The sequence below is a fragment of the Struthio camelus genome, chromosome 2 (assembly GCF_040807025.1).
Source record: "Struthio camelus isolate bStrCam1 chromosome 2, bStrCam1.hap1, whole genome shotgun sequence".
Classification (NCBI taxonomy): domain Eukaryota; kingdom Metazoa; phylum Chordata; class Aves; order Struthioniformes; family Struthionidae; genus Struthio; species Struthio camelus.
The window spans coordinates 75,188,092-75,213,806 of record NC_090943.1 but is presented as its reverse complement, the minus strand read 5'-3'; the positions used below and the strand labels follow the sequence as shown (position 1 = coordinate 75,213,806).

General features: G+C 36.8%; 2 protein-coding genes across 6 annotated transcripts in view; both read right to left on the bottom strand.

Moving 5' to 3' along the window:
• Position 1: 1 nt before the first annotated feature.
• On the bottom strand, positions 2-14,823 carry CAVIN4 (caveolae associated protein 4). Of its 2 annotated transcripts, XM_009682468.2 has the most exons (3): positions 14,735-14,823; positions 13,983-14,650; positions 2-2,133 (listed from the first exon to the last, which is right to left on the bottom strand). In XM_009682468.2, exons 2-3 carry the CDS (start codon positions 14,391-14,393, stop codon positions 1,474-1,476), a joined length of 1,071 nt encoding a protein of 356 aa, XP_009680763.1. In that variant the 5' UTR covers positions 14,394-14,650; positions 14,735-14,823; the 3' UTR covers positions 2-1,473. The 2 variants fall into 2 exon arrangements, with proteins under 2 accessions (XP_009680763.1, XP_009680762.1); XM_009682467.2 differs by having other exon boundaries at positions 13,983-14,753.
• A 23-nt stretch (positions 14,824-14,846) lies between these two features.
• The window catches only part of TMEFF1 (transmembrane protein with EGF like and two follistatin like domains 1), a 115,638-nt gene continuing 104,769 nt past the window's right edge, over positions 14,847-25,715 (bottom strand). For 2 of the 4 annotated variants that reach the window (XM_068936311.1, XM_068936313.1), the window contains 4 exons: positions 22,497-22,620; positions 21,098-21,196; positions 17,664-17,822; positions 14,847-16,143 (listed from right to left, as the gene is read on the bottom strand). In XM_068936311.1, the coding sequence (XP_068792412.1) occupies positions 16,059-16,143; positions 17,664-17,822; positions 21,098-21,196; positions 22,497-22,620 (467 nt within the window). In that variant the 3' untranslated portion in view covers positions 14,847-16,058. The remainder of the gene's footprint in view (positions 16,144-17,663; positions 17,823-21,097; positions 21,197-22,496; positions 22,621-25,715) is intronic. The other 2 variants (XM_068936314.1, XM_068936315.1) reach the window with 1 other exon arrangement.

Genomic DNA, 25,715 nt, shown 5'->3' with positions numbered 1-25,715 from the left:
TCAAACTAATTATATTTAAATTATAGATTAACAATTAGCTGGCATACATCAAACAGTTTATATAGATAATCCAGTTATGCTCTGCTGTTAAATGAAGCTGAGATATTAAATAAAACCATACAGCTTTTGGCAACATTGTACAAGTTTCTCACAGATGATAATAATGCCTAACTTTGCCTTAGATAAGTGCTGTGAAGACAAGTCTGTTTAAATGAAGAAAGCAAGCACAGTCCTGCTTTTCGTGTCAGCATAGTGGCTGTATTTACAAAAATCTGATTTCAGGGCACTAGCTCCTCGGTGTTGCAAATAAACAGCATTCCATACTCCAAAGGGTGTCTGTCTCATGATCCCTCTGGCTGTGGCTAGTCGATAATGATGATGATAAGGAACTGGGTTATGGATTGGCCCTGTACTTCAGCAGCTTTGTAGAATAGATTTGAATTGCAGTGAAATTCAGAAAAACTACAGAAAAACAGTTCTCATCTTACAGTTACATTCACGAACCCTTTTATCCTCTGTATAGTGTAACAATTAATAATTACAAAGATCTCAAGAAAATTAATCAAACTTCAGTTGCAATATTATTATATTTTTGCTCTCTACTCATCCACAACCCACATGTTCATCTTATTCTCTTTTACTTCTTTATATCCCTGCCTTTCTCATGACCATGTTCTGGTCTTTCTAAATCAGGAACATGATGCCTAATTCTCTTTTTCTCCTGCTGTTCCATATTTAACTTCTCTTCTGCTTGTTTAATCTTGTTCCGTAAGAGCAGAAAAATGCATTGCTAAACTCCATCATTCCTTCCTCTTTCAGAACTCTGGAAATCATCTTTATTCAGTTCTCTTTTTCTTTGATCAATTTTTCCATTGAGAAAAAATATTATTTCTTCAAAAAATCTATCATTCTTGATGCATTTTGTCACATCCTGGATAAAGCAGAAATTTTCTTCTCCTGCTATTTCAGTGAGGGCCCATGAAAGAAAAGATTTTTTTTTTATAGCTGCATGGATACTTTTTGTATTTCTTCCTTCTGTTAATATGAAGTAATAACTTGGTTACTGTTTGTTTTCTGTTTAGATGATTTGGTACAAGATAATGGAAAATGTTTTTATGCTGTTGCACATAAAACTAAAGAGAATGATTAGACTACTAAGTGAATACTAAATCAATCTTAAAAATATAGCAAGTTTCCATCTCCCTTTGACATGCAATCATAACTTCCATTTGGAATAATGGTAGCTATTGGTACACATCAAGAGAGAGAGAGAGAGGGAGCCCTTTTGTTAAATTTGCATGACTTCTTGTCTTTTTTCAGGAAGACAACACTACAGACACCCGTGTAAATGAACAACACACACATATTTTCTGATATAACAAAAATTCACACGTTGTTCTAAAACTGAGTGAATCTGTACTATATTCTCTCTTGTTCAGTAGGGATTGTATGGTATATATGTTAATTGATTTCTTATGCTGATTGCTTTAAGTTTAGTAAAGGGACATTATCACCTGCTGCTCCTCCTCCTTTTCCTTCCTGTTTAAAAATGGTTTCTGGGATTGCCCCTCCTTTTTCAGCTGACTCAGAAGCACCTTTTGTTCCACTGCTCTTGTCTTTCTTTGTCTTAGTAGTCACTTCTGAGTAAGAGATCTCTTCAGTGAAGGGCTCTGCTGCTGAGGTCTCAGAAGCTATGTACACACCACCTTCCTGGATTCCCTCCTGACCTTCAGCTACTGTTCGTTCTTTATTTTTTTTATGGATCTTGAATGTCTTCCTTACTGGGGCAGCTTGTGAAATGGTTTTCTTGAACCTTATCCCAGATTGCTTCAGTCTCTCTCCTGACTGCCTGATCCTTTCTCTCCTTTCAGGGGTCACTATTCTAGTTTGAAGCCTGTTTACTTTCTTGCCAAAATTTTGTCTTGTCTTTTGGATATTTTCCCTTGAAAATGCCTTTTTGATATCATCTATGCGCCTCATGCCTGATTTCTTGAAAAGGGCTGCTTTGCTTTCTTCAATATAATATTCTTCATCAGAAGACAGATCATCAGGTGGGAAGAAATCATCCTCTAGGTTTTCACCTCTTGTCCTCTCTTTGATGACAGAGAGAGATGAAGGACACTCAGTTTCCTCCTGTGAATGAAAGCACAGAGTTATCTTCCTGCAACTGTGTTTTTAAAAGGTGATGATTCAAGCATTTTGTTTGTTGGCTTGTAATTAATTCTCATAACTGACGTATAATACTGCAACAAAGCAAAGTAGGCTTGTCCCAGCATATGTGATCCATATTGAATACAAACAGCTGCAAGAAACCTTTGAAAAATTTTGTAAAAAAATTATACCTAATTACAAATATATTTTCCTTATGTTTCTTCCTGAAAATAATGAATGCCATGGTCCAATGTTTACTGTCCCCTAATGGTTTTCAGAGCAGATATGTCCAATGTATGTTTTTTTGAAGCTGTTCTGCTATTCTGAGATTGGATCTAGATCCCATATTTCTCATCAATAGTAGTAAACATCATGTAGGACGAAATAGGCTCATATATCAGCAGTACACTCTACAAATGAGTGCCTTAGTGATATCTATGTCTTCTTCCCTAGACTGTCATTAAGAGAACTGCGCATTTTTGACTAACTGGAACTTAGCAAACGTTTCTATTGTTGCCCAAAAAGGAATGGACCCCAACATATTAACTTATATTTGTTGGCTCAACGGGGAGTCAAAGTCAGTAAAGTTAACCATTCAGTCATTCAGTTAACCTAATGCCATACAGTTTACTCTGCACCTGGTACCTGAGGTGAACTTTACTTGTTCTGTTTGGAAACGTGTGCATGGCCTAGACCAAGAACCTCTGTTTTCTTTGATCAGTTTGTTGGTGGCCTATATGAGTAGGCAGTATTATATATTTATATTATACATATGATATGTATTAGCTGCATGTTTGGAGGTGATAACTATCCTAGATACCTTAGCACTAGGAATTTGTATAGTCCCTTTAAGGAAAGACTGCTGGAAGCTCAAAGTTACACAGAAAATTTCTAAAAGCTGTCCACAGTAATCAAGTGACTTACCATGAATCACTTAATTGTAGGAGATGTGAGGGGAGAAGGGAAAAAAAGGAAGAAAGCTTGAGAGAATCTCTTCAGAGAATTGATCCCCTGATCTGAAGACTGCTATCCGACATAGACATGATAAGCTCGTGGTCAGAGTCAGTGAGCTAATCCCTTCCTTACTACTAGCTATTTCCAGGCACATGCATGTGCTCCTCTGCCAAGAGGACCAGCTCTTTAGGTGCAGATGTATACAATGCATAAAACTTTTTATGAGTTGTTTCCCTTTAGTCAAAACTGCTTCAGCTGATTTCTGGGACCTGCCAGTACTTCGGCTCTACCCTTAGTATTAATCACTTAATACAGAAAATAGAAGAGCTATTAGAAGTTGTGAACCCATGAAGAATGGGTTAATCTTACTGTATATTTTATTGTGAACTGATTTCCATTGAGGAAAGCATCTGTCGTTTTTCATAGTGACTCATTAGTAGCAGGTCATGTTTAATTTTATTTTACAGAACACTAGCAATAGGTAAAATAAAATGCATTAAGCCATTTGGCAGCTAATACCCACTTAAGAGTCTATCATCATGTTTTGGCTTCATCAAAAAACCTCTGCTAAAATAGTTGTTAAAGCTTAGAAATTTTAGGGATAAATTAGTTGCATTGATTCCAACAGAATGTTATTCAGCTCCTCTGTCAAAATCAGCAGGAACAAAGCAACAATACTTTGTTAATAATCATCTTCATTAACATGTGCAAATTAACATTAATTATATAAAGACTTCTATATATAAACATAATCCCTTCTTTTCTGAAAATGAACCAAAACACAGCTGGATAATAATTCCTCAAAGTTTGTAAATTATGACCTTCTTCTTCAGCTGTAAATTGTAATAAAAATGTTTCCATAATAACTATTCTGAAATTTTGGTACATATAGAAATGAATACAATATGGTGAACAAAGTGTGCTGTATATATGAAAAATGCTTTCAAAAAAAAGAAAGGAATGAGAGAGACTGTTTTCTAGGCAATATTTAGGTTGTGTCTTCCTTTGGATGAAAAGAACATATTCGTCTGTACTTCTTTTTGTCTGAATGCCAGCTTTTAAAATGTATTTAGAGTTACAGTCTATTAGCTGAAGGAGGAAGAATTTTAACTTTCACATGCTTGTATTAGAATAAAGATTTATGAACCATAACATATGAGATGAAGGTCTGAGTGTAGACAACACTCAGAAATTAGAGTTGCAGGTCCTGAGGAACATTTTTCATTCTGCTACCGACTCTGAGAATTTTTTCCTTGGTTTCCACACACATCCTGCAGAAACAAATGTAGTAAGGCTAAAAATTAGTTTAAAAGTTTGTATCTCCTCTCCTCCTGGATGGAAGATATTACCAAGGGGAAAGTATTAGTGAACCTGGCTAGTATTCCACAATAAAAATATAGTGATAAGTCTCAGTAGGAGATCTTCCTCATCTACTTCCTTTCTGCCCTCTCCCCCTCCCTCCAGATATTTTCTTCTTATCAGTAAATATCGGTGGGATGGAGAGAAGATAGAAGCTCTTCCTTCCTAAAGCTAGGGCAATATGTGTTAGCACTAGGTGGGGAATTCATGGAGGTGAAGCATATAGCTGTTAGCTTGTTTATAGTCTCTCTAAAACCAAAGACAAATCACCTACTGATTTCAGTTGCACAGGATAAAGCCCTAAACCAGGTGACAGCATTCATCTTAGCTTGAAAGAGCTGGGACTGGAAATAACAGGCCTGGGCAGCTCCAGCTTATGGGAGGGTTAGAAGGAGTTGAGTAATAGGTGACACTGCTTGTAAACTTTTACTTGAAATTCTATATAAGCATTGTGCCAGAAAGGATTTAAACTGATTTTATGAGGGGGGTTATGCAGTCATTGGTAGTGCTTGGTAGTGCTCTTGGCACAGTAAGTATGTTAAGAATGCATTTTAAAACCAAACTTTTGGCTTTTCCTAATTTTTGAGTATTAAACTTTTAAAATATGCCTAGCCAAGTTTTTAAGGACCAGACTGAAATATACAAAGTAAATACACGAGTAAGCCACAGCTTCGAGGAGGAAGGCCACCACTGCATTGATTTGAACTAAGGGCTCTAGGGACAGTGAATATTCACACTCAAACGTGGGCTGTTCTCCCAAGCAAATGTGATTGTGTCGTTGTGATTTGCTCCCTCTCCTCCCATTTCAGTTTAATTCACAATTAGACATTTTTCAAAGGGATGTAGTCTGTGTCCTTCGCCTAGGCCTTTTTCAGTGCAAGCTTTTCATTGGCTGTCAAAATTCTGGCTGTTCTGCGTCTACATGTGAAGGTGCTGACAAGATTATACGGCCTATTGTCATTTTCCTGGGCTCAAGGAGGGGGTCACAGCAGTAGAATTTTTCTCATAACAAGGTCTTTATATAAGGAGGCTAATGCACCTGCTCCTTAAACTATGCAAAGCACAAGATGCAGATTGTTTTTCAACTCACAAAAAAAAAATTAAAATAATAGATAAATAATTTAAAATGTGAGAATACCCATAATCAACATTGTGAGAATCTTCAGGTGTCAATCCTCAGATAACTGAAAACTGCAGGGGAAAAACTACTGTAAAAATATGTGATAACTGTGCCTTCATAGATATTCTCTTCTGTGGAAGGGAAAGAATGGAAATGGTAGAGCAAATATTGTTCAGAGATATCTCAGGTGCTTTGCTATAGTTGTCTCCTGGCAAAGATAAGGTTGGCTCTAGTAGCACCTTTCTCCTTTGTTGCTGAAATGAAGAGTAAATAATTCAGGGGGCTCCTGGAAAAGAAATGCCATGCCTTTGGCTAGGTCAGTAAGGCTGTGCAGAGGAAAAGGGGTTATTTAAAAAGTTCCTCCAAAGACTAGTTAATTTAAGCTCCATTCTGTATCTTTGTAAGCACAGATGGGACTGATAAATTAATAGCAGCAATGGTAATATTCTCTCTAAAAGGATGTATTGCTAATTTAGAATTAGGATTTGCTGGACAAAGCAGGGGTATAATGTAATTGTACAACAGTGCTTAAGTTTTAAGTTTGTTAACACTTTTGCTGATTATTTCAGTAATAATATTAATATAATGTCCATTTGAAAATTAAAAAAAGGATATAAAAGGCATTTTAATGGATGTTGCCTTGTCCTTTTTCCTATACTTTTTTTTTGGCACATGGATTCTGGGTCTGTGTTTCAAAGCCCAGACGGAGTTTGTAGCATAAACAGGGAGAAGAAAATAGAAGGCGTTGTCTTATGTGTAAAGTAAATATAGTCTAGAAACTCTATAAAGTAATTTTTCATTCTCTTTGCAAAGAGCTTCAAAGTATAATTCTAACATCCTTTAATAAAGGTTATTATCAGCTCCCAATTGTTATTTCATTTCAATTAAAACTTCAGAAGAATAAAAAATTTTTAAATATAGAAAAATATAGCAGAGAAAATTGAATAAAACAACCCAATAAATAATTATTATGGCACCTTCAAGTATAAAATTTACTTGAAAATGACATACACATATGCATATATATTAGCCAAGAATCAAAGTGCTCCTAAAGAAACTGCTCACACCAAAAGTAGAGATAAATTGATGTCATTGTGTTGCCCTGTTCAAAGGTCAGGGCAGATGATCTTTCAGCCTTGGGATGTGTGATGAAAATATGTAGGTGATGATTATCATAAGCACAGATGGGATTCACAAACACCTGATAATTCTGAAACACTGAGCAAAACAGCAAATCGGTAGTAGGCCACCCAGTGTCTCATTTGGTGATGCTGTGTTGTCATAGACAGTGGTCTATGATAACTGTGATGCAAATGACTGGTAGTCTGTAAGCAGAAAACTGTACCAAGGCAACATTAAAAAAAAAATCCTAGAAATTTGCATGTTAAATGAATGATTTGTTATTCAAACCAGCAGCCGAGGTAAATTAGTAAAACATCTCCTTGTAATTACTCTCTAAATCAATCCCAGAGAGCTGATGAATAACCAATTACAAATCATTCAGTACTTTTACTCCTATTCAAACAGTTAAGAGTGAAGCTTTGTAAATCTCAAGCGATTCCACCATTTTTTTGCAAATATATCAATTCAAAATCTCTGCCATCAAGCCAAAGAGCTGCTCAAATAGGAGAGAAATAGGATCATTTTAAAAGGGCACCTACAAGATTTTTATCAAGCAAAGTAGGTAGTGAATAAACACTTCGGCATGTAAGATGTTATGGCCACATGCTGTTGCTTGTATTTGGAATCATTTCTGCATAATGAAAAAGTAGCATGGCCAGAACAGTCAGTCTCTCTCACTTCACTCCTGTGAAGCCTAACAGACAACTCTTTTCCTTAAATTCTAACAGAATAAATTTAACCAAGAGCATACAATGACCATAAAGAAATCTCTCTCATTAACAGCAAATGTTATTCAGCTATACCACAACATTCAGAGAAGCCCTTGGCTCCAGCACACACCATGCTGCATAAAAAGGATTACTTGCTGCTCCAGAGGAAAACTAAAGCTTCTCACTTACTTTGCTTTTTTATTATTTTACAGAGTTAGCCTAGAAAATAGTTCTGCACAATGGTCCGTATGCAGGTTTGCAAAGAAACCAGTGAAATTTGTCACTTCAAATTTATATGTAGATACCAAAACTTTGTGAATGGGTAAGAAAGAGTGATCACAAGATGTGATAAAACAACAGAAGATGATTTGATTCATTCATTCATCACATCTGCTCTTGTAAGCTTCCTAGAACAGGGCACAAATACACCAGAAGCCCAAACATTTGTCACAAGTTGCTGAACTCATCTGCCCAAACCACTGTGTCTCCACATGAGTTAACTTCCAGGCTCCCTTTCAACACAACAGAGAGAAATGGGTACTTATAAAGTAAACACCATATCCAGAAGTAGAGGTCTACAATAGGTCAGGTGAATCAGGAGCCATAAAATTCTCTCTGCTCACTTAAAGGGAATCTGCATGCCAGCTTACATACAAACATCTACAATAATGGTATCTATTGCTTGGCAAAATGTCTCCCACCCCAAATTCTGAAATTGCTATTAGTGACTTCAGCTGTTTTCTTGCTTCTGTACCTGTGCAGTTTTGATCAGCCTGAGTCCTGCAATGCCTGGTGCAAGGAAGCAATTTCAGGTATATGCAGTAGTGTTGGGAATTTAAACCCTAAATGCATATTGTTAAGTTCACTTATTCTTGAATCTTGGGCTCAGGTGTAAAGCATATCACTGAAGATATATATGTTCTCATAGTGACCAGCCATAGCCTCATGTCATAAGTCATAAGCTTCATAATTCATCCAAGCTGCATCTAAGAACACGGGAAAGAGGTATGAAAAATTGGGGGGGGGCTCATTATGTAGATATACTATTCTAATGGCTTGCAGGTGAAACACAAGCAAAGCTCTCAACAACTGTATGCAATGCTTCTCACCAGTTCATTTTAACAGCTGAAGAAAAATCAATGGCCGCCCTGAGAGGATGACTGCCTGTCCCCTGTTAGCATCATCACAAAAGACAAGGTGTGGGGATTCTGGTTACATTGTATCAAAAGGTATAGAATCAAGTTTACAACCTGGTATGAACATAGTCCTGTGAAATAAACAACCTATTTCATTTTAGGAACACAAAAATGGCTCAACAGCTGCTTCCCCCCCCCCCCCCTTTCTCCTCTATTACATGCATCTTGCCTTGTGAACACGTACCTGGAATTACAGTTCTTCTCTTCCTGGTTGAGCATGTTTGCTTTTTCCTAAAAAAAATCACAGGTAACTTGTGTGCTTCTTAGCTGTCTCCAGCATTTGAGAGCCAGCTTTACCAGTCAGCCAGCCTAACTGTTAGCTGCACAGCATGGGATCAATTCAGTTGTTTGAACTAGAAGGCTAAGTTTGACACTGGAAACAAAGAACTCTTACTACATGCTTTTATGCAACTGTTGGGTTGTGTGGGTTATTTTTTTATTTTATTTTTTTAATTCTCTGTAATTTCAGCTAAGTCAATTAACCTTCTCATCTGTAAAGATGTTATATAAAGATGTGGCTTATACCACAAGAGTCCAAAGGCCCTGTGTCATTGCGCTGTGGAGGCCCATGTGCCTGAAGCCATGCTCTGCTATCATAGGTAGCCATGCTATGCCATCTCTTTTTGCATTAAGTTCTCAAACTCCATTTTAACAGCAATTTAGATTTATCTCTGCCCATGTGTTCTGGCAGAAAGCTTTATCCAGACCCACAGATCTCTAGGACAAAGAATCCATTTCTGGTTTCTAACCTGAATTAATTCATGGACAGTTTATACCCATTTCATCTTTTGCCGATATTCTTTACCAGACTCTTCTTTCCTGTCCCAGTATATTTATAAATGCTAACCACAACCTCTCTCAGTCTCTTTTGCTGGACTAACCCAAACTAAGCCCTCCTGATTTCCTTTCATTTGACAGGGCTTCCCATTCCTCTGATCATCCTGGTAGCCCTTTTCCAAACCTATTCAGTTTCAATTCACCTTACCTGAACATGAGTGATTAGAGCAGGATATGGTATTTCAGATGGGTTCCAAAAAGTGTTTTGTGCAAGGGCATTGAATACCTCTCTATCACTTCTGGAAATATCTTGCCTGAAACAGTCCAAGACTCTGATTCACATTTTTAAGCGCCATATCAAGTGGACTCTCAGTCAACATGTGAGTAATTAATATACTAATTTTTGTGCTATACAAACCATGAGGCCTCAGAAGACCTACTAACAAAATGAATTTCTGGCTAAGTATAGGATCTGCCACTGTGTGCACTTAAATTTCCATTACTCTGGCTCTAAAAGTAATTCACTTTCTTGTATATTTTTCTTTCTCTGGACTGACATCTCCTCATTTTGAGCATATTTTATAAGCATCCATCTTTTTTCTGTGCCAACATCATTAATGAAAATATTATGTTGTTGACAAAGTTGGTTTTAAAAGCAATCCCTTTCAGAAACCTCTCATAAACCTCACTTCCTATTTCAGCACAATCTATTGTCATTTGCGCTTTATCCAGAATAGTTGTTATGAGGTAAGCTATCAGCTATATAAAATTCAAAAAAAGTAAGATCTACCATGTTTCTGTGGTATAGAAAAAATAATCAAAAAGGTAAAATATGTTCTTTGTAAGCTATTTGACTCCATGGCACTAATGATTCAGTTCTTCAGAGCACTGCTAAAACCCATTTAAGCCTATCATTCTTATGTACTAATGGTATCAGATGAATGGTAATTGTTCAGATAATTTCCTCTGTCTTTGTAAAATAGAATGTATTGTATTTGCTGTCTTTCAGATCACAGTTACTCTCACAGTTTTTTCTCAGAATAGCTATAATTAAAACTCTTTGTCAAAGGGTGGTGTGTTCTTGTGTCAGGTCTTTTAGAATTCATGTTTGGAACCTTGAATCTTGAGCTCATTAAGTCCTGGTTTTTACTTTCACTTCAGATATGGCTATTTTCAGATTATTGTCCCAATCTCAATCTCAGCTTTTTTACAGCATAAGTCTTCAAGCTGCAGAAGGGCAGTGGTCTGGATATACGACAGCACACTTCTTTTATTTGTATTTCTTTATACTTGATAGGCGTCACAAATGCAAGGCTTCTTCTACTAGTGCCTCACCATGCATGTGGTGGAACAGAGGGGAAACCAAAAACTGTGCTGCAGGCTAGTCAAGCCCTAACCTTAATCAGTTTCTGACATGTCTACTGTGACTGTCCACTAGTCTTAAATGTCAAACAGCAATGCAATAAATGCACATGTCCCTTCATAGGAATTTTTTACTCGTTTAAGATGCTTATATATAGTAACACTAAAAAAAAAAAAATCCTAGTAACTTAACAGGCGCTTCCTGGTGACTATACACTCGCATTCAAAGAGGAAGCTTGCAGAACATGCAGAAAAGCAAATGAAACTAGTTCTTTCAGGATTAAAAAGAAAAATTCTCTTTAATTTCTGATTGATTTAGTCAGAATGAGTTAAGTTGTTAGCTGCTCTTTGACTGCAGAGGAATGACAGTTCCCACAGCTGGTTATTCAAAATAACCTGAATAGAACTGAGCAGTGACCTGCACAACCTATAAAGTACTTTGTGTTCCCTGCTATACTCTTAGGGCACATAGCACTTCAGGGTCAATGACCTCTCTAGAAATTCTGAAGTAATCTGGCATTTTTAATTATATAGTCAGCCTGGGGAGGAAAGCAGCCTGTGACCAAATTTTTTCCTCAACTACACGGCCTCTTAAAAATGGATGATTTCTGTTTCCCTAATCATTATGGTCAAGGATGATCATTTTGTCTCTATTTAATGCAAGGATATTGCCAATTCCTTTCATTATGGCTGAGGGATCTTGGGACAAACTACTCCAGCCAATGATCCTTTTTAATCTGCCTACTCCCTTTATCAATGATATCCACTTTAAAAAAATCATTAGGATTTTTAATTGATGTTCCCTTTCTCCTTGTATGCTGATGTTCTGGCAAAAGGTTCAAAACTAAAACTCACATGCAATGACCCACATAAGTATTCTCCATTGGCTTCACACAGGTCATTGGCTCCATCACAATGTCCCACCTGGTTCATCAGAAAATTCTTGCTGCAGATGAGCTATTATTCACAGCCACCAAATAAACAACTTGGTTATACTGAACTGTAAAATCTAGTGAAGAGAATAGGTGCACCACATTGATTCAGTAGCTGTTAACAGACTTCTCATCGCAGCCAAGCCTCAGTCATTCAGGTCTTGGCATTCCAACAATATGTTTATACTGCTGTAAATCAATAGTGTAGAAATTACTAAACTTGTGTAGAGACTTGCACCTGGGTACCTGTACATTAAAGCTCCAGTATAGCCTTGGCTATGTACTATGCTCCAGTTCTCATGAAGCAGTGTGATTATCATCCATCAGAAAGATATTAAATGTTGTTTTCTAAGGGGAGCAGCAGATTGCTCCTCCTCTGTGCTTCCCCCTTGAAAATGAGATGAGGGAGAAGGTTCTCTAATGTCTTATATGAAAGGGATGAAAATTAAAGAGGACGTCATTCATTCTCTCATGTGGTTCTCTAGGAAGCTAGAAAGAGAGAAATCCAAAATGCTGCTTCCATTTCTGAAAAGTACCACCTAAGAATTAAATGTATGGAACAGGATGCAGGTCATTCTTGTCTGGCAAAACCGGAAGGGAGTTCAGAAACTCCTGCTGAAGGTAATTGTTAGAGAAAGTATGCATCATGAAAGCCATCTTCTGTAAAAAATATCTACAAATAGCAGTAGTCATTCTTTATACTGTGTAAATCCATTTCCACAATATTTTATTACATTTTAAAATGAGTGACAACACAGATCTTGCTAGGAGAAAAATTGACGTTATGTTAGAAATACTTTCTTAAGAATAAACATTTTCAAAGCACTGATTCTACTGCAATCATCATGGAAAATGCACAACAGTGAAATGGCATTATGCTAATAACCAGGGGAGTCAGAGATATTTATTTCCTTTAGCTGGGAAATGATTTACAAGGAAAAAGTAAAAGCACCTGTTTTTCATTCTACAGCTTGCAAAAATTGTAATAATAGGTCAAATTCTACCTGTACTTTCTCCTGAACATCCATAACAAGTCATTCAGAAAAGCTAGGAAGCAGAATTTTACTATATATGTTACTAACATTAAAGAGGTACCATTTCTACCTTCAGCTTTTACTCTTTTTTCTTTTTAAAAGGTGATTCCTCCCAATACTAGCAAATGAAGTAGTTAAGAAAGCTTAATTATGCCTAAGAACTTGTCAGCTGTATACACTGGCAAATATTCTCAGTGAAAAAAACACAGATCTATTCATGCAAGTAACGTTATATATGTACAAACAATTGCAAGATCAAGGTCTAAGACTAGAGAATAAGGGCATAGTGCATTGCTCAGAAGGGCTGATACGTTCAAGAATGCCTGATGAGAAATATGACTCATTTGAATGAAGCCTTGGGGACTCACTGGTTTGAAGGAGAAACTATGATTCTGGAAAGGGGTTAAACACTCACATTCTACTGACTTCTTGGAGAACTGGGAAGCAAATGTAGGATCAGATCATTAAACAAATGAGTTTTGCAGCACTAGCATGTGAAAAATCCCATGAACCACACTGCACAGATAACTGTCTATTTGTATGGATGTAGGCAAGACCAAGTCATTTCATGAAACTTCCCTTCAAATATAAACATTTATAAGAATAAAGGACATCCCAGAATAAAGCTAAAAATATATGTTTCATTTGCCAAATTTGACTGGGAGAATAGTGCTGTGTTAAGTCATTTCCAAAGTACAACACGCATAAAGACTATTGGTATGGTGAAGGTTTGTGGGTCTGAGCTTTACTTTGTATGTTCACTCCTAAGATTGAGATAATGATAAATTGTTTTTTTTTCAGCATTACAAAGAGCCTGGGCAATGCTGCAAGTGAAATAAACCATACATTTTAAAATTAGTATTAAAAGAAAGCCTATGTTTCAGGGAACCTACAAACACTTTTGCTGTTTGGACTTCTACCTAATATGGTGAAAAAAATAACAGATGAATGTCAAGCATGGTTTGTATGACAAGATTTACAGTGTCTGCCTCATATTACCTTTCAGAGAGGCGACAAATAGTCCTTGCTGATCTGCAGTTAATCTTACACTACTAGCTGAGAAACCTACCAACACTAATAATAGACTATTTGTACTGCCACCAGTAGCTCTATACTGAAAGAAACTGAGAAGCAGAAAGTAATGTTAAAGAAAGTATAAAACAGCTCCTATGTTGGACAGACTGTATCATTTGACTCATTAATCCACATTTACCAGCACCTATCAAGGAGGTGACAAACTTACAATAAATTAGGTTCATGGTTACCTGGTAGATTACAACCCGAAATTTGTTTTTTCTCAGCATCTCCTCTTGTTTTGCTTCAACTTTCTGTACGTTGGCACTCTGCCTTTCCACACGTGCCCTTACTTCTTTAACGGTGCAACTAACTTTGCGGGTTTTCTCAAGCAACTTGTTAACTGTATAGCCTGTATTGCCATGAGCTTGGGCAAGCTTTAAAATATCAATCTGTATGGTCTTGATTGCATTTTCCATCTCTCTATGTCGCTCTTCTATTCTTTTCTGGCTTGCCTGCACACTGTCCACAATGTTGGCCACTTTATCCAGGACTGTTACAATTGTATAAGCTGCATCTTGTTCTTCTTCATCTTCTGTGACACTTGACAGACGATTTTGGTGGATTTTGTCAGCCCCCAATGTAATTTCATGGTGATCCATTTTGCCTCCCTGCAGTCAGGTCTTCAGGAGCTGAAGTTTAAATGTTCCTTGCAACAGCCGTTCAAATCCTATCAATCAGAACAATTCTGGTACTTACTGCAAGAAGCCAGCACGACAGCTGGCCTCAGCAGTGCTCAAAGTAGGGTGTGCAACTCTGCTCCTGGAGGTTGGTCAAATATTTGTGACTATAAAATATCCACACATGATTGTTCAGATACTTTCAGCAATATGAAACCTCTAAAATTAGGAAGCAGTGTCTAGAAAGGAACACATATTTAAAGGGTCATGCTTCTGTACTGATGAAGTTATTAGTGTTAATCCAGGAAAGTTAAGTAACTTACCAATTAAGCAGGAAAGCAAAGTGGCATATTTTAAAAGATCTACTTCGGTTTTCATGTTACTGAAGTGCTTTCCTCTGGGGGGGAGGGGGGGTCCAGGTAGCTCTCAGGAAAGTAAACATAGTTGTTTTTTAATGAAAATAATTTCAGATCTTCAGATTCTTACAATTACCACATCAGGTAACAAACAAACACACTAATACAGAGGCAATATAGTGAAAAACGTTGTATTGTGACATGCTTTTCCAGTTCAAAATGTTGAAATTTTTTTTATTGAACAAATTATGAAATCCTACATGCAGAATTTTGAAAGCCTAAACTACATGTTAAACATCTGAACACATCCTATTCACATTTTATCTCTGGATCTTTCAAACAACATCTAACAGTCTATTAATATAGCTATGACCAGCAGACTAAATTGGATAGACTTTTTTAGCTCTTGAAAATATACAAGAGCACTAGTAATTCATTCACTTTTGTTTTGTTTATTTATTTTAATCACAAACACTGTATGATCTGTATTGTAGGTGTTAAAACACATATTCTTTTTAAAAAAGTATTAAAACAGCTTCAACAGTGATAAAGTAGGCTTTATTCCAACTATTTGAATTCAGTTATTCAATACCAATTTTTACAATACCTAAATGTACTAAGACCTTCTTCTTTTGGACCTGTGCCATCTGCTCTACCAGGTAATTTCCCAAATTATGACATTTATAATTTTCCTCTTTAAAAATAAATGATTGGAATTATTCATGAGGATGGCAGTGCTTAGACCCAGCCCATACGTTTTATAAATATGTTACAACTACACACAGCACACAGCTTCACAGTTCATGCGATAGGCAGTGTCTAAAAAATCAGTTACTAACTTCCAAAAACATTTAAATATCTACGGTATTTAAACACAGTGTTTTCTAGTTTCTCATAAGAAAAGTAAGCTGTAAACATTTTTACCTTTAGTTCATGCCTTGTTTGCTAGGTAATGTGGACGTTTTGTTGTTTTGCTTTTTAATCTACAACCATTGGTGAAACAAGTCTGTGTTCCCAAAAATATTACATTCCATGAGTAAAGCACAAGTCTATTATATAACCATGTGATACAGATACAGAAAATAAACTACTATATTCAAAAACATGAAAGTAAAGTTACTAAAACAGTCCATAGCTGTCAGAGCTGATGCTTGCAGAATACAGACCAACATTGGTACACTAAAAATGTTCAAAAATAAGGCCTCTGAAATAAATAATTCCATTCTTTAAAAAAAAGATATAATAAAAATGTACATCACATGGTCAATGTAGGTATAAAAAAATCACTAAGTTAAACCATTCTGGATGAAGTATCTGAAGTAAAATGGCCTAGATTTTGCTTCTGCCGACGTCCTCTGTTGTTTTTGGGGCATTTTCTATTTTAAAAAAGGAGAAAGAAAAAGAATGGATGTTTTTACATATGCTATATAAACTTTAAAAGAGCATTAGTAAATTGACTTTATTTTCTATAATCAACATAAGAAAGAGTATTTCAGCTATGCTGATTGGGGGAATGCCCCCATTATTTGGTACCAGATGGACACCTGGGTCACCTGTGGGAGCTAAGATCACCCTGAAGGGAAGGCTGCTTGGATCTGGGACTCAAAGCAGAAAGATGCTAAGTACTTCAACCTTGATCCAGCAAAATACATAGTGCTTGAGTAAGGGCACTGGTTTTACTTTTTAACACACTTAAAATTCTGTGCATGGTAGGATTGTTGCTGGATCAAGCCCAGGGGACTAAACTCCGTCATTCAGCTTTGCAGTATGTGACCTTCAGGTGCCCTGCTACTTGTTGGCACTCACAATACAGAGCCCACCTCCACTTTCTGTGGGAGATACAGACCTTCCCTTTCTTGCAGATGGTTACATGATTAAGAAAGAATTAATGAAAGCCAGCAATTATGAGTGGAAAGGGACTTGCTCAGCACTTTAGAGAGTGGCCAATGCAAGATGGAGCAGTTCTGCTGGGAGGCACCAAGGCCTGCCCACTGTATGGGGAGTTGTTGAGGGGAGGATGAAAGAGGATGCTGCTGGACCTGCCACATAAGTGTTTGGATCAGGAGCATATTGGGTTAAAAAAAGGGATGACCTTAATTCCATGAGCTAAACATGTCTTACAGGTGCAGAAAGCATTAGATTTGTTTAAGTATACCTGCTACATTGAACCTTACAAGAGAGACAGGGAAGGATGCCATACTGTTCATTCATATGAGTGTTCCTCTGCATCACTGAGCTTGGAAAGCAGTGCACTAATGCAGTAGCAGAAAGCTCTGTGAGCCTATATGTGGACCTTAAAAAGTGAAGGCAGCAAAGGAAAAGTTGAGGAGGAGGAAGTGAAGTGTGGCATGGATGCCCAAATGTAGGACTGAAATGCTTCATGTGCCTATTCAGTTTTCCTTTGAGAACAGCAACTTGACAAGGCTCTGGTTTCACTGGGAGGGAGTGGGGTGGGGGTAATGAGTTATCATCACTGCTTGAATTTCTCCAGTGAAGGGCTAACACTTTAGCTGACCTTTTAGCTATGCTTCAAGGCTAATTTATTCTGCTAGGTATTTGGTTTGGCGATTTAGAGTGATCACTAGTGATTTGTGAATTTAAATGAATGTATGTTGTGTGACATAAACTGGCAATATGATTTGCATAATCATTCTACTCAGTCATTAGGTATATTTGATTTGGGGATTTCTGAATATATGTTAAAGCTTATAAAACTTCAGGAGGGTTAAATACTTCAATACATAAAAGATATATTTCTTGTTAGAAAGAAATATATATTTTATATATATAAATATATATAATATATATATTTCTTGTTAGAAAGATATATTTCTTGTTAGAAAGATATATAAAACATACAATGTGTAATTTTTACACTGGTTTTGTATTTACCTACCTTGTTATGCACATGACAATTGCAACTATAATGGCAATCTGTACAGCTCCAATTATTGCTGCAATAAGGACATGTGTAAGCTTTTGTCTACTTGGGACAACATAAAGAATACTAAAGTCTGTCTTTTCACAGTGCTGTCCAGTATATCCCGATTCACACCTGAAAAGAAAGGGAATATTTCATTGAATATATATTTTGACAATAGTCTAGTCATTTTTTCAGATAAATAAAGAGTCTACAATGAGGGATAAAGAGCTCAGTAATCAATGAAAATATGAAAAATCAAGACATAAATGTAAGGCCTGGAGAACATTACAATGACAGCAGGAGAGAAACACATTCATTAGTGACATCACTGCTATTTCAGCAACTCAGAATGCACTACTTTCTGAAGACTAAAATGAAATTTAAAGAGCATAACTACACAAGAGAGCTCCTCTGAGATCCTGCCCATTCTGTGAATGAATGAATGATAACTGAGAAACAGCTGGTGAGAGGGCAGAGGTATGGTAGTATTTGGATCTGAAAATAGTTTGAATTCCTGTGGCAAGAGAAGAAACAGAATGGATATTCTCCACTTCCCTGGATATTAGTGGCCCTCTCTGAAAGTCTACCTTCATGGCAAAGGACCTGATTTGGCACAAGAAGTATGTGGAGCAATTTTTAGAAAGAATAAAGAAACTAGATGAAACAAGTAGACAGACTAAATGAAACAATAAGATATGTTCATGGAACTCAACTGGAATGTTGATAAAAGTAGAATGAAAAGGAGGAAAAGAAACTCTGAAAAGTGAGAAAAAAAGAACATGCTTTTTCAAACTGCAGCCTATAGAAATGGAATCCTGTGAAAACTATTGGACAAGACTAGCATTAAAAACCCTCCTGCCCTGTCCCCATCTTTCCATCTTTCTCTTTGCTAAGTAGCTTTTACCCCAAGTCAATGAGAATTTCAGGCTAAATGTGCTTCACAGAGAACAGGTTATTGCTCTGGCCAGCTGCACGGAAAAATCATGGAGACTCAGAACTAGCCAGCTCACTCAAATCTCACAGTCCCCTCAGGGAGAACAAGCTACCTTGCAGGACACTTTTGGGAGGGAACCCAATAGCCCACAACTGCTTAAGTGAGTGTTCATGGAAGAATCCATAGAAATTTGCTAGGGGTGGTGGGAAAATGGTAGGAGGCAGAACAGAAGCAGCTGCTCTAATTAGTATCTTGCCTGAGCAAACCAGCAGTTATCTCAATGGAAAACTCAGCAGAGGCTGCTCCTGATCAGTGACATATGTTTTTAGTGAATGCAAGATGTGCTAGTGACGAAGGTGGTGATGAAAACATGCTCTGGAGCAATTTTTCAAGAAAAAAAAGAGAGGCTGCAGCACAGCAAGGAAAAGCAAGAGCTACGCAAGACACTGAGCTGGAGTCTGCATAATCAAAGGCCACAACTTACTGTCCTCTATGCTGCCTGAGCAAGGGCTTTTAATCCCTTCTCCTCTTGCTGGTTTAGGCAGTGAGAAGAAAAACTTCAGCTTTCATTTTGAAGTGTGAACCTGTGACTATTTGTTTTAAAGGATAGCTTTATAAGCAAAAGAGTAATAAGTTCATAGTACAGCTATCGTTTAAAACGGATTGATGTGCATTTATCATTAAGGATGACTGAACCATACAATTGGCTGCCAGTTATGGAGTAGAAAGCTGGAGATGAATTAAGGACACACAGGCACAGAAACAATCCTACTGTAAACTGGATAAAATAAGCCTGAATGCAACCTAGACTCAGTCTCATTCATCCATAAGCTTGGTAAAGAAATACAGGAACTAATTCTGTTTGTAGAAACATTAAAAAAAAAAATTAAAGGAAAGCCCAAATTTACTGTAAACAAGCTTGGTAATCACCATGAAAGGAACCAGGAGAAAGACGTACTAGCAAGAAGAAGGAAGAGGACAGGGAACACTACTCATCACCTAGGAAGGAATAATAAGAAAGAGAACATATTGCTAGCAAAGAGCACTGAATTCTTACTTGGTACTTTGATTTTATTTTTATTAAAGAAGATAACAACAGTCAAGCGTTGTCAATGTAAGAATTGCTTTAAAGCACAGGAGGCAAAAACAAAGCAGAGGAAGCACAAATAATTCAAAGACGTTTCCTAGAAACACTGATGTATCAGGAAATTATTTCTGACCGATATTGAGGGGAGATTCAGGAGTATTGAATTCTTGCAAAGAAGTGGTGCTTATGCCAAGTAGTGGTGGAATGGAAATACTAGACACCAGTTTAAGTTACCTGCCAAACCAGCAGAACAATTTTCAAAGCATCCTGCTGCATAAATACATAGCATGGTAAATAGAGGACAGCATGGATTTACGCTGGAATATGCTGATCAGTCAATTAACTGAGTTAGCATGATGAAGCTACAGATTTTTTGGCAAGAAGATAAACTGTGCCTTCTTGATGCAGCCTTCCCTAAAGACAAGGCAGAACTGTACTACACAAGGAGGGCAGCAGGTGATAGCCCAGATCCTAGCTGTGCAAAGGCTGCTAAGCTAAATATTACACAATTTACTTCTAAACCTTGCTCCCTCCCACCTGCCGGCAGTTCTGTTGGTTGCTGGGCAGTAAGCAAGGAGAGTCACTGTCCTCAGTGTCCAGCTGCTGGTGAAAGTCAGAATTTGCACTGTGCACATGCTTTCTACAGTTTTGTCAGTCATCTAATACATCTACATACGTAACTACAGGAAAGGAGGACCAAAATAGAAAATGTACATGCTAGATGTGCTGAGAATGCAAAGCACGTAAAAATAATAATCTGCCCTTGGCATTTATTCATTGTATTTTCTTTGTTCGAGAGAGAGAAGTTTTTTCTTCAGTAGAACTATTTGATTACTATGGCTAATTGCTGTCTGATATAAATCACTTTGATTCCTAAATAACACACTGTTATAGAATGAAACATATGCATACAGGTTGAGACTATGAGTATTTAAATGGCTAAAAAAAAAAAAATCCAAAAATATTTAACATTTAGGGGTCAAACAGGCAGTGAAAAATTCTTGACTAGAACCAAGTGAGATTTATTGTGCTAGGTCCGTGCTGAGTTACTGTTCAGGCTTAAATAACCAAAAGTTTAAATAAATAACTGAAGGTCATAACAGTAAATATAATTATCAAATACATTATAAAGTGATATATTAATGCATTAATTTAATAATAAATATGTAAATATTTGAATAATCATTGAATCATAAATGACTATTTATGGTTAATGGTATCCAGAAAAAATTATGAGAAACCAAAAATATTAGTTCATTTAACTGGGAATATTTTCTTTGAAATTCCTCTGCTTTGATTATTTTGAGAACAAATCCATCAGAAATTGTTAAACACAATTCCAGATCAAAAGAATACTGCAGTCAAGTACTGCTGCCTAATACCCACCAAGATAACGTTGGGGATGTGCTCAGTTTTCCAAGAGAAGCAAAGGCATTCTGGGCTCTCTTGGTTCTGGCCAAAGAAAAGTGAAAGACAAATACAGTCCTAAAGGGAAGTTGAAAATAAAAAAGAAAGCATCTCAGATGGGAAAAGGATAGATAAAGGTTTCCAAATGCTTACGTCCACAATCACACTGGCTCTTCTTTCTTGGCTTCCTACTTTCTGATCAGACTAGAAATGTTTAAATCTTGGCAGTAGAAAAAGCCCTAAATACACTCACTCGTTAAAGATCAAGGTGAAAAAAAAACCCATAATGGAATCTAACAGATTTACAGCTAAAGGTTCCAAAGTAACGGAAAGTAAAGAGTTATAACATCATCAGCTCCGTTAATCTGAAAGTACAACTTTGCAAGATAAAAGTTCTGCATTGAAATTACTACTAACAAGTGGGAAACTTCATGTTATTAAGAAGAAGCATCCATTTTCTATGAATAGCCTTTTAATGTTTTTTTAAAGAAAACAGAAAATTAGAATTTACTTGGTAAAATTTAAATAAAAACATACTTGGGAGCTAAGGAAATAAAATGGAAAATTCAGATTTCTTAGGAAAAAACTTAATGGCTTAATACTGATTTTACTGAACTGCTAGATTATACTTAGCAGACAAAAGATTTAGGCTAAATAATATTTTGCAATTGTATTCTGTCCATATAAAATAAAGCATACTATTTTGAAAAAGAGTAATAAAATGTTAAAAATAATATATTGATATCCTAGAAAGAATTTGTGAATAGAGCAATAAAGGCCCAGCTAGCACAAGAACAGACTGAAAGAGGTCAATGGGAAAAGTATGCTAATATAGAAAAGCCATGCAAGGAAAAGGCAGCATTTTATTTTCTCTAGATAGCAGATGAAAATAAGGAGATAACACTAAGGCCACAATTCTCAAAGGGATTCAGAACTATCTACTAACTGAGCTGAAATAAAGCAAGAGATTGCTTCGATGTGCCCACTTTTGTGCTGTGCAAGGATTCAGCATTTTGAGTCCAAAACAGATATATGTCACATTCCCACTCAGCTCCACTCCCTGTAGCAGTCCTAGCATTCTCCTGTTCCTCCCCTTTCCCAGCTTCTCACTGGCCTTTCACCATTCACCTATGCACTAAGACTTCTGAGCCATCAGGTTTTATGGACAGATATCTGTGCCTGGGAGACTGAGCCCTTCCTCCAAGCACTACCGGCCCCATGACTGGCGTAGCTGTGAACTGCCCACAACATAGGATATAGTTTTTATGCCACTGCTTAGCTATTTACAAATTGATACATTTTGTGATTGTGTCTAGAGAGCATTTTGATTAAGTTTTACAGTAATTTCAAGAATATTTCATAGGCATTAAGGACTTACCGGCAGGAAGCCTTCTGAGTGGAATAAATGAATTCACATTTTCCATGTATACAGTAGCCATTGAAGCTTTCTGAACAAGGTATGTGGTTTCCAACGTAAATGTCTTCTCTTTGATCACTGGCATCTGAAAAAGAAATATACATACAATATTTATAAAAAAATAATATTTACAATATTTATAAAAAATAATTTACAATAGTCATAAAAAAATCTCAACCAAGAATAGCATATCATTAAAAACTTGTAGTGGAAAAGGAAATACAGAATAATAAAGCAAAAGCATAAGGATGAAATTTCAGAGGTGCATACAGAAAGCTGTGAGGATGCATTGCACTGAACCTTGGCCATATCTAAATATGCATTTTTGTCAGTTTTGTTGAAAAGAGAAAAGTCTTCATGACATAGAACCAACCCAATGCAGGAAGATGAGCAAAAGTTTTGTTAGTGGCATTGTGACAAAGGGCTAACACATAGATACATAAAGCTCCCTCCAGCATTTTAGCAGAGGAAAAAATCTGAAAGGTCAAGAAGGAGGTAAACCACATTTTATGATTACTGGGTAGAGAACAACGTGGTAAAGCCCTGATCTGAGTGAGATCAACAGTCACTATAATTGAAATCAAACTCATTAAAACAGCTACCTTGGAGAAGCATTTTGATGGAGAGAAAAGCTCCAAATATTGAGGTGAGGCTAAGATACCTTTGGCAGGCAGTCCCCGCTGCCCCAAGATCTTTTGTATATCTGTCACATTACTAAAACTAAAAAAAGTTGTGTACATTTTCAACTATTCTTTCCCCTATTGTTCTGTAATAAAATCCTAAACACAGGAGTTTGTATTTGGTTCTCAACTTGTCTAAAGTACAGGGATCTAAAAATGTGAATGCTATGCTGAATTTATGGAATTATGTTCATTATCACGGCACAGTGATACACAGTGTCACAAATACAAGATGATAATGAACTGCAGGTGCAAAGCAAAAGGCGACTGTGAGGAAGAAACCTCTTGTACAACTGCAGATATTTGAAATAACACCATAAAGGAAAGAGAATGTCTTTATACAACAAAAAAAGGCTTACTGCTGTTTTAGGTTTTCCTGAAATGAACATTTTCTGTTATATTTCCTAATTTGTTCCAAGAAAACCTCTAAATGTTAGAGGTTTTAGATATCAGGAAGTCTATTGGTTCAGGCTATGCTTCAAAGATGTAAAAGATTTGCTATATTGGAAGAACATTGCCCAATACTTACACATACGTTAGAAATTGGCCAATTGGAATAAACTATGTTATGGTATGTTTAAGAGGAGAAAATTGGAGACTGGTCACTCCAAACCAGTTACCTCCCTTCTCCTCGAAGCAATTAATTACTGTCACATCCAGTCTCAATCAAAAGCTACATACAGTTATATTAGTCTGTTTAGATAGGTGCATGATCTATATTTTTTAAGTATACACTAATATAAAATGTAAGGCCCAGTGAAAAACGCAACTCCTGCAAAGAGGGCTGCGTAGCCATAGCCACGCAAGGCAGAGCCAAAACTTTGTATTAAACAAAGAATGCCTGTTAAATGCAGGAGAAGATTCCTAGTGCAAAATAGACGTTTACTCACCTATTGATGAGAATCAATTTTTAATCTGAGAGGCTGGCCAGACTGCTTCAGAGCTTCAAAATGAAAGGTTTTACTGGTGTAGGAGACTTGAAAGAGTAATGGAATGTAAAAGTACAGATACTTCTCAACAAAGAAGAGGCAGGCATAGAACGTGAAACCCTGATGTCCATCATGATGAGACAAAAACAACAAGTCAGCTGAATAGGGGAAGAAAGACCTTTCTGGTGCAACTTTAGTTAGATGCTCATAGCGCAGGGAGAAGGAGACTGTTACAGTTATGAGTCTAAAGGCTAAAAGATTTTATACCTTCAGAGTTCAACACAAAAGGGTTTCACACAAAGAAAGAGGGTTTAACACAAAGAAATGCATAGGACTTTAAAGCTAAAGCAAATGGAGAGAAGTGTGAATTGCTATCTCATTCTGGAGGAAGGAATCATTTAAATTAGTTCACCGTAGAGTCTCACTGTCTAAAAAGACCTGACTAATGACAAAAACAAAAAAAACCTAAACCTTTTCTACATAAGACATATTGCCTTAATGCACAGTATTTACCTAACTTCAGACTGCATGCATCTCTGAATGCACAAGCAATATACATTAATAATAATAATGGCATACACCGTTTTTTCCACTAACTAGATTTCAAAGGCAATTTCTATGCAATAAGGGAAAGACTATAACTTCTTCAGAATAGGAACCAAAAGTAGTGTTTCATTACATGACATAATAACATGTAAATGCCACTTGGTGCCTCTTATGCCTTCATCATCATATGCGAAAGTTGACATTAAATCATTCCAATTGGTAACTTTTAAATGGTGAAATAAGAGAACCTGTTAAAAGGAAAAATATATGGAACCTTTTGGGAAAGAATGGGTTTTCAAGAAGCATACAGGAGTATCTAAAACCGTGCCTGGACAGACAGCTTTAGTCTGGGAGGCCATGGAAGTGCCACAGTATGATGACAGAAAAATTAAAGACCACAGCTAACAGAGAAGATGGCAATGCTCCTCTTTGTGACAGAAGAGTTAACAGCTGTGGAGGTTTGCTCTTTGCCTTAAGTGCTATATTTCTTGTTTGAGAAAGATAGAAGTGCTTTGTCCCAGACAGCAACTCTGAATAACAGCCATGAAATAGAGAAAAGTGTGTCTTCTGAGAATGCACTTAACACACATGAGGTCCTAACAAGTAAAATAACTAAGCAGAAATTGAATCTCTCTCTTATTTCATTTATGCTAAGTGTTTAGTTCATATAGCTAAAGCATTTCAACGAATGTGATTCAGCATGTTAATTTTTATAGAACATTTTAAAATCATCTAACAGAGTCTGTCAGTTTTTTCATAAGTGGTCAGAAAAGATTGGCCACAGGGGACTTGTGCCATTTCAGCAGGAACATGCTGACTTGGTGACAGCAAAAGCATTGTCACAGCTACTGGGCAGATTGCACTCCTGTGACAGATGAGCAGAGGGGTGAGTAGCTGAGCAGCATAGAGGTGACAAAACTCACAAAACATTCATATCACCTTCTTGCCAGCCTTGCGAGGACAGTGCTGTAAAAACAAGCCTATTCTTTGTGTCTGCCTTGGTTACAGAAATCAAAGTTCTAGGG

What these genes read in the sequence shown, in the direction of transcription:
- CAVIN4 (XM_009682468.2), bottom strand. Translation starts at nt 14,393, where the DNA reads ATGGATCACCATGAAATTACATTGGGGGCTGACAAAATCCACCAAAAT. An exon ending in TTCGGGTTGTAATCTACCAG is followed by an intron (nt 2,134 to 13,982) that starts GTAACCATGAAC and finishes TTTCATTCACAG; the next exon opens with GAGGAAACTGAGTGTCCTTC.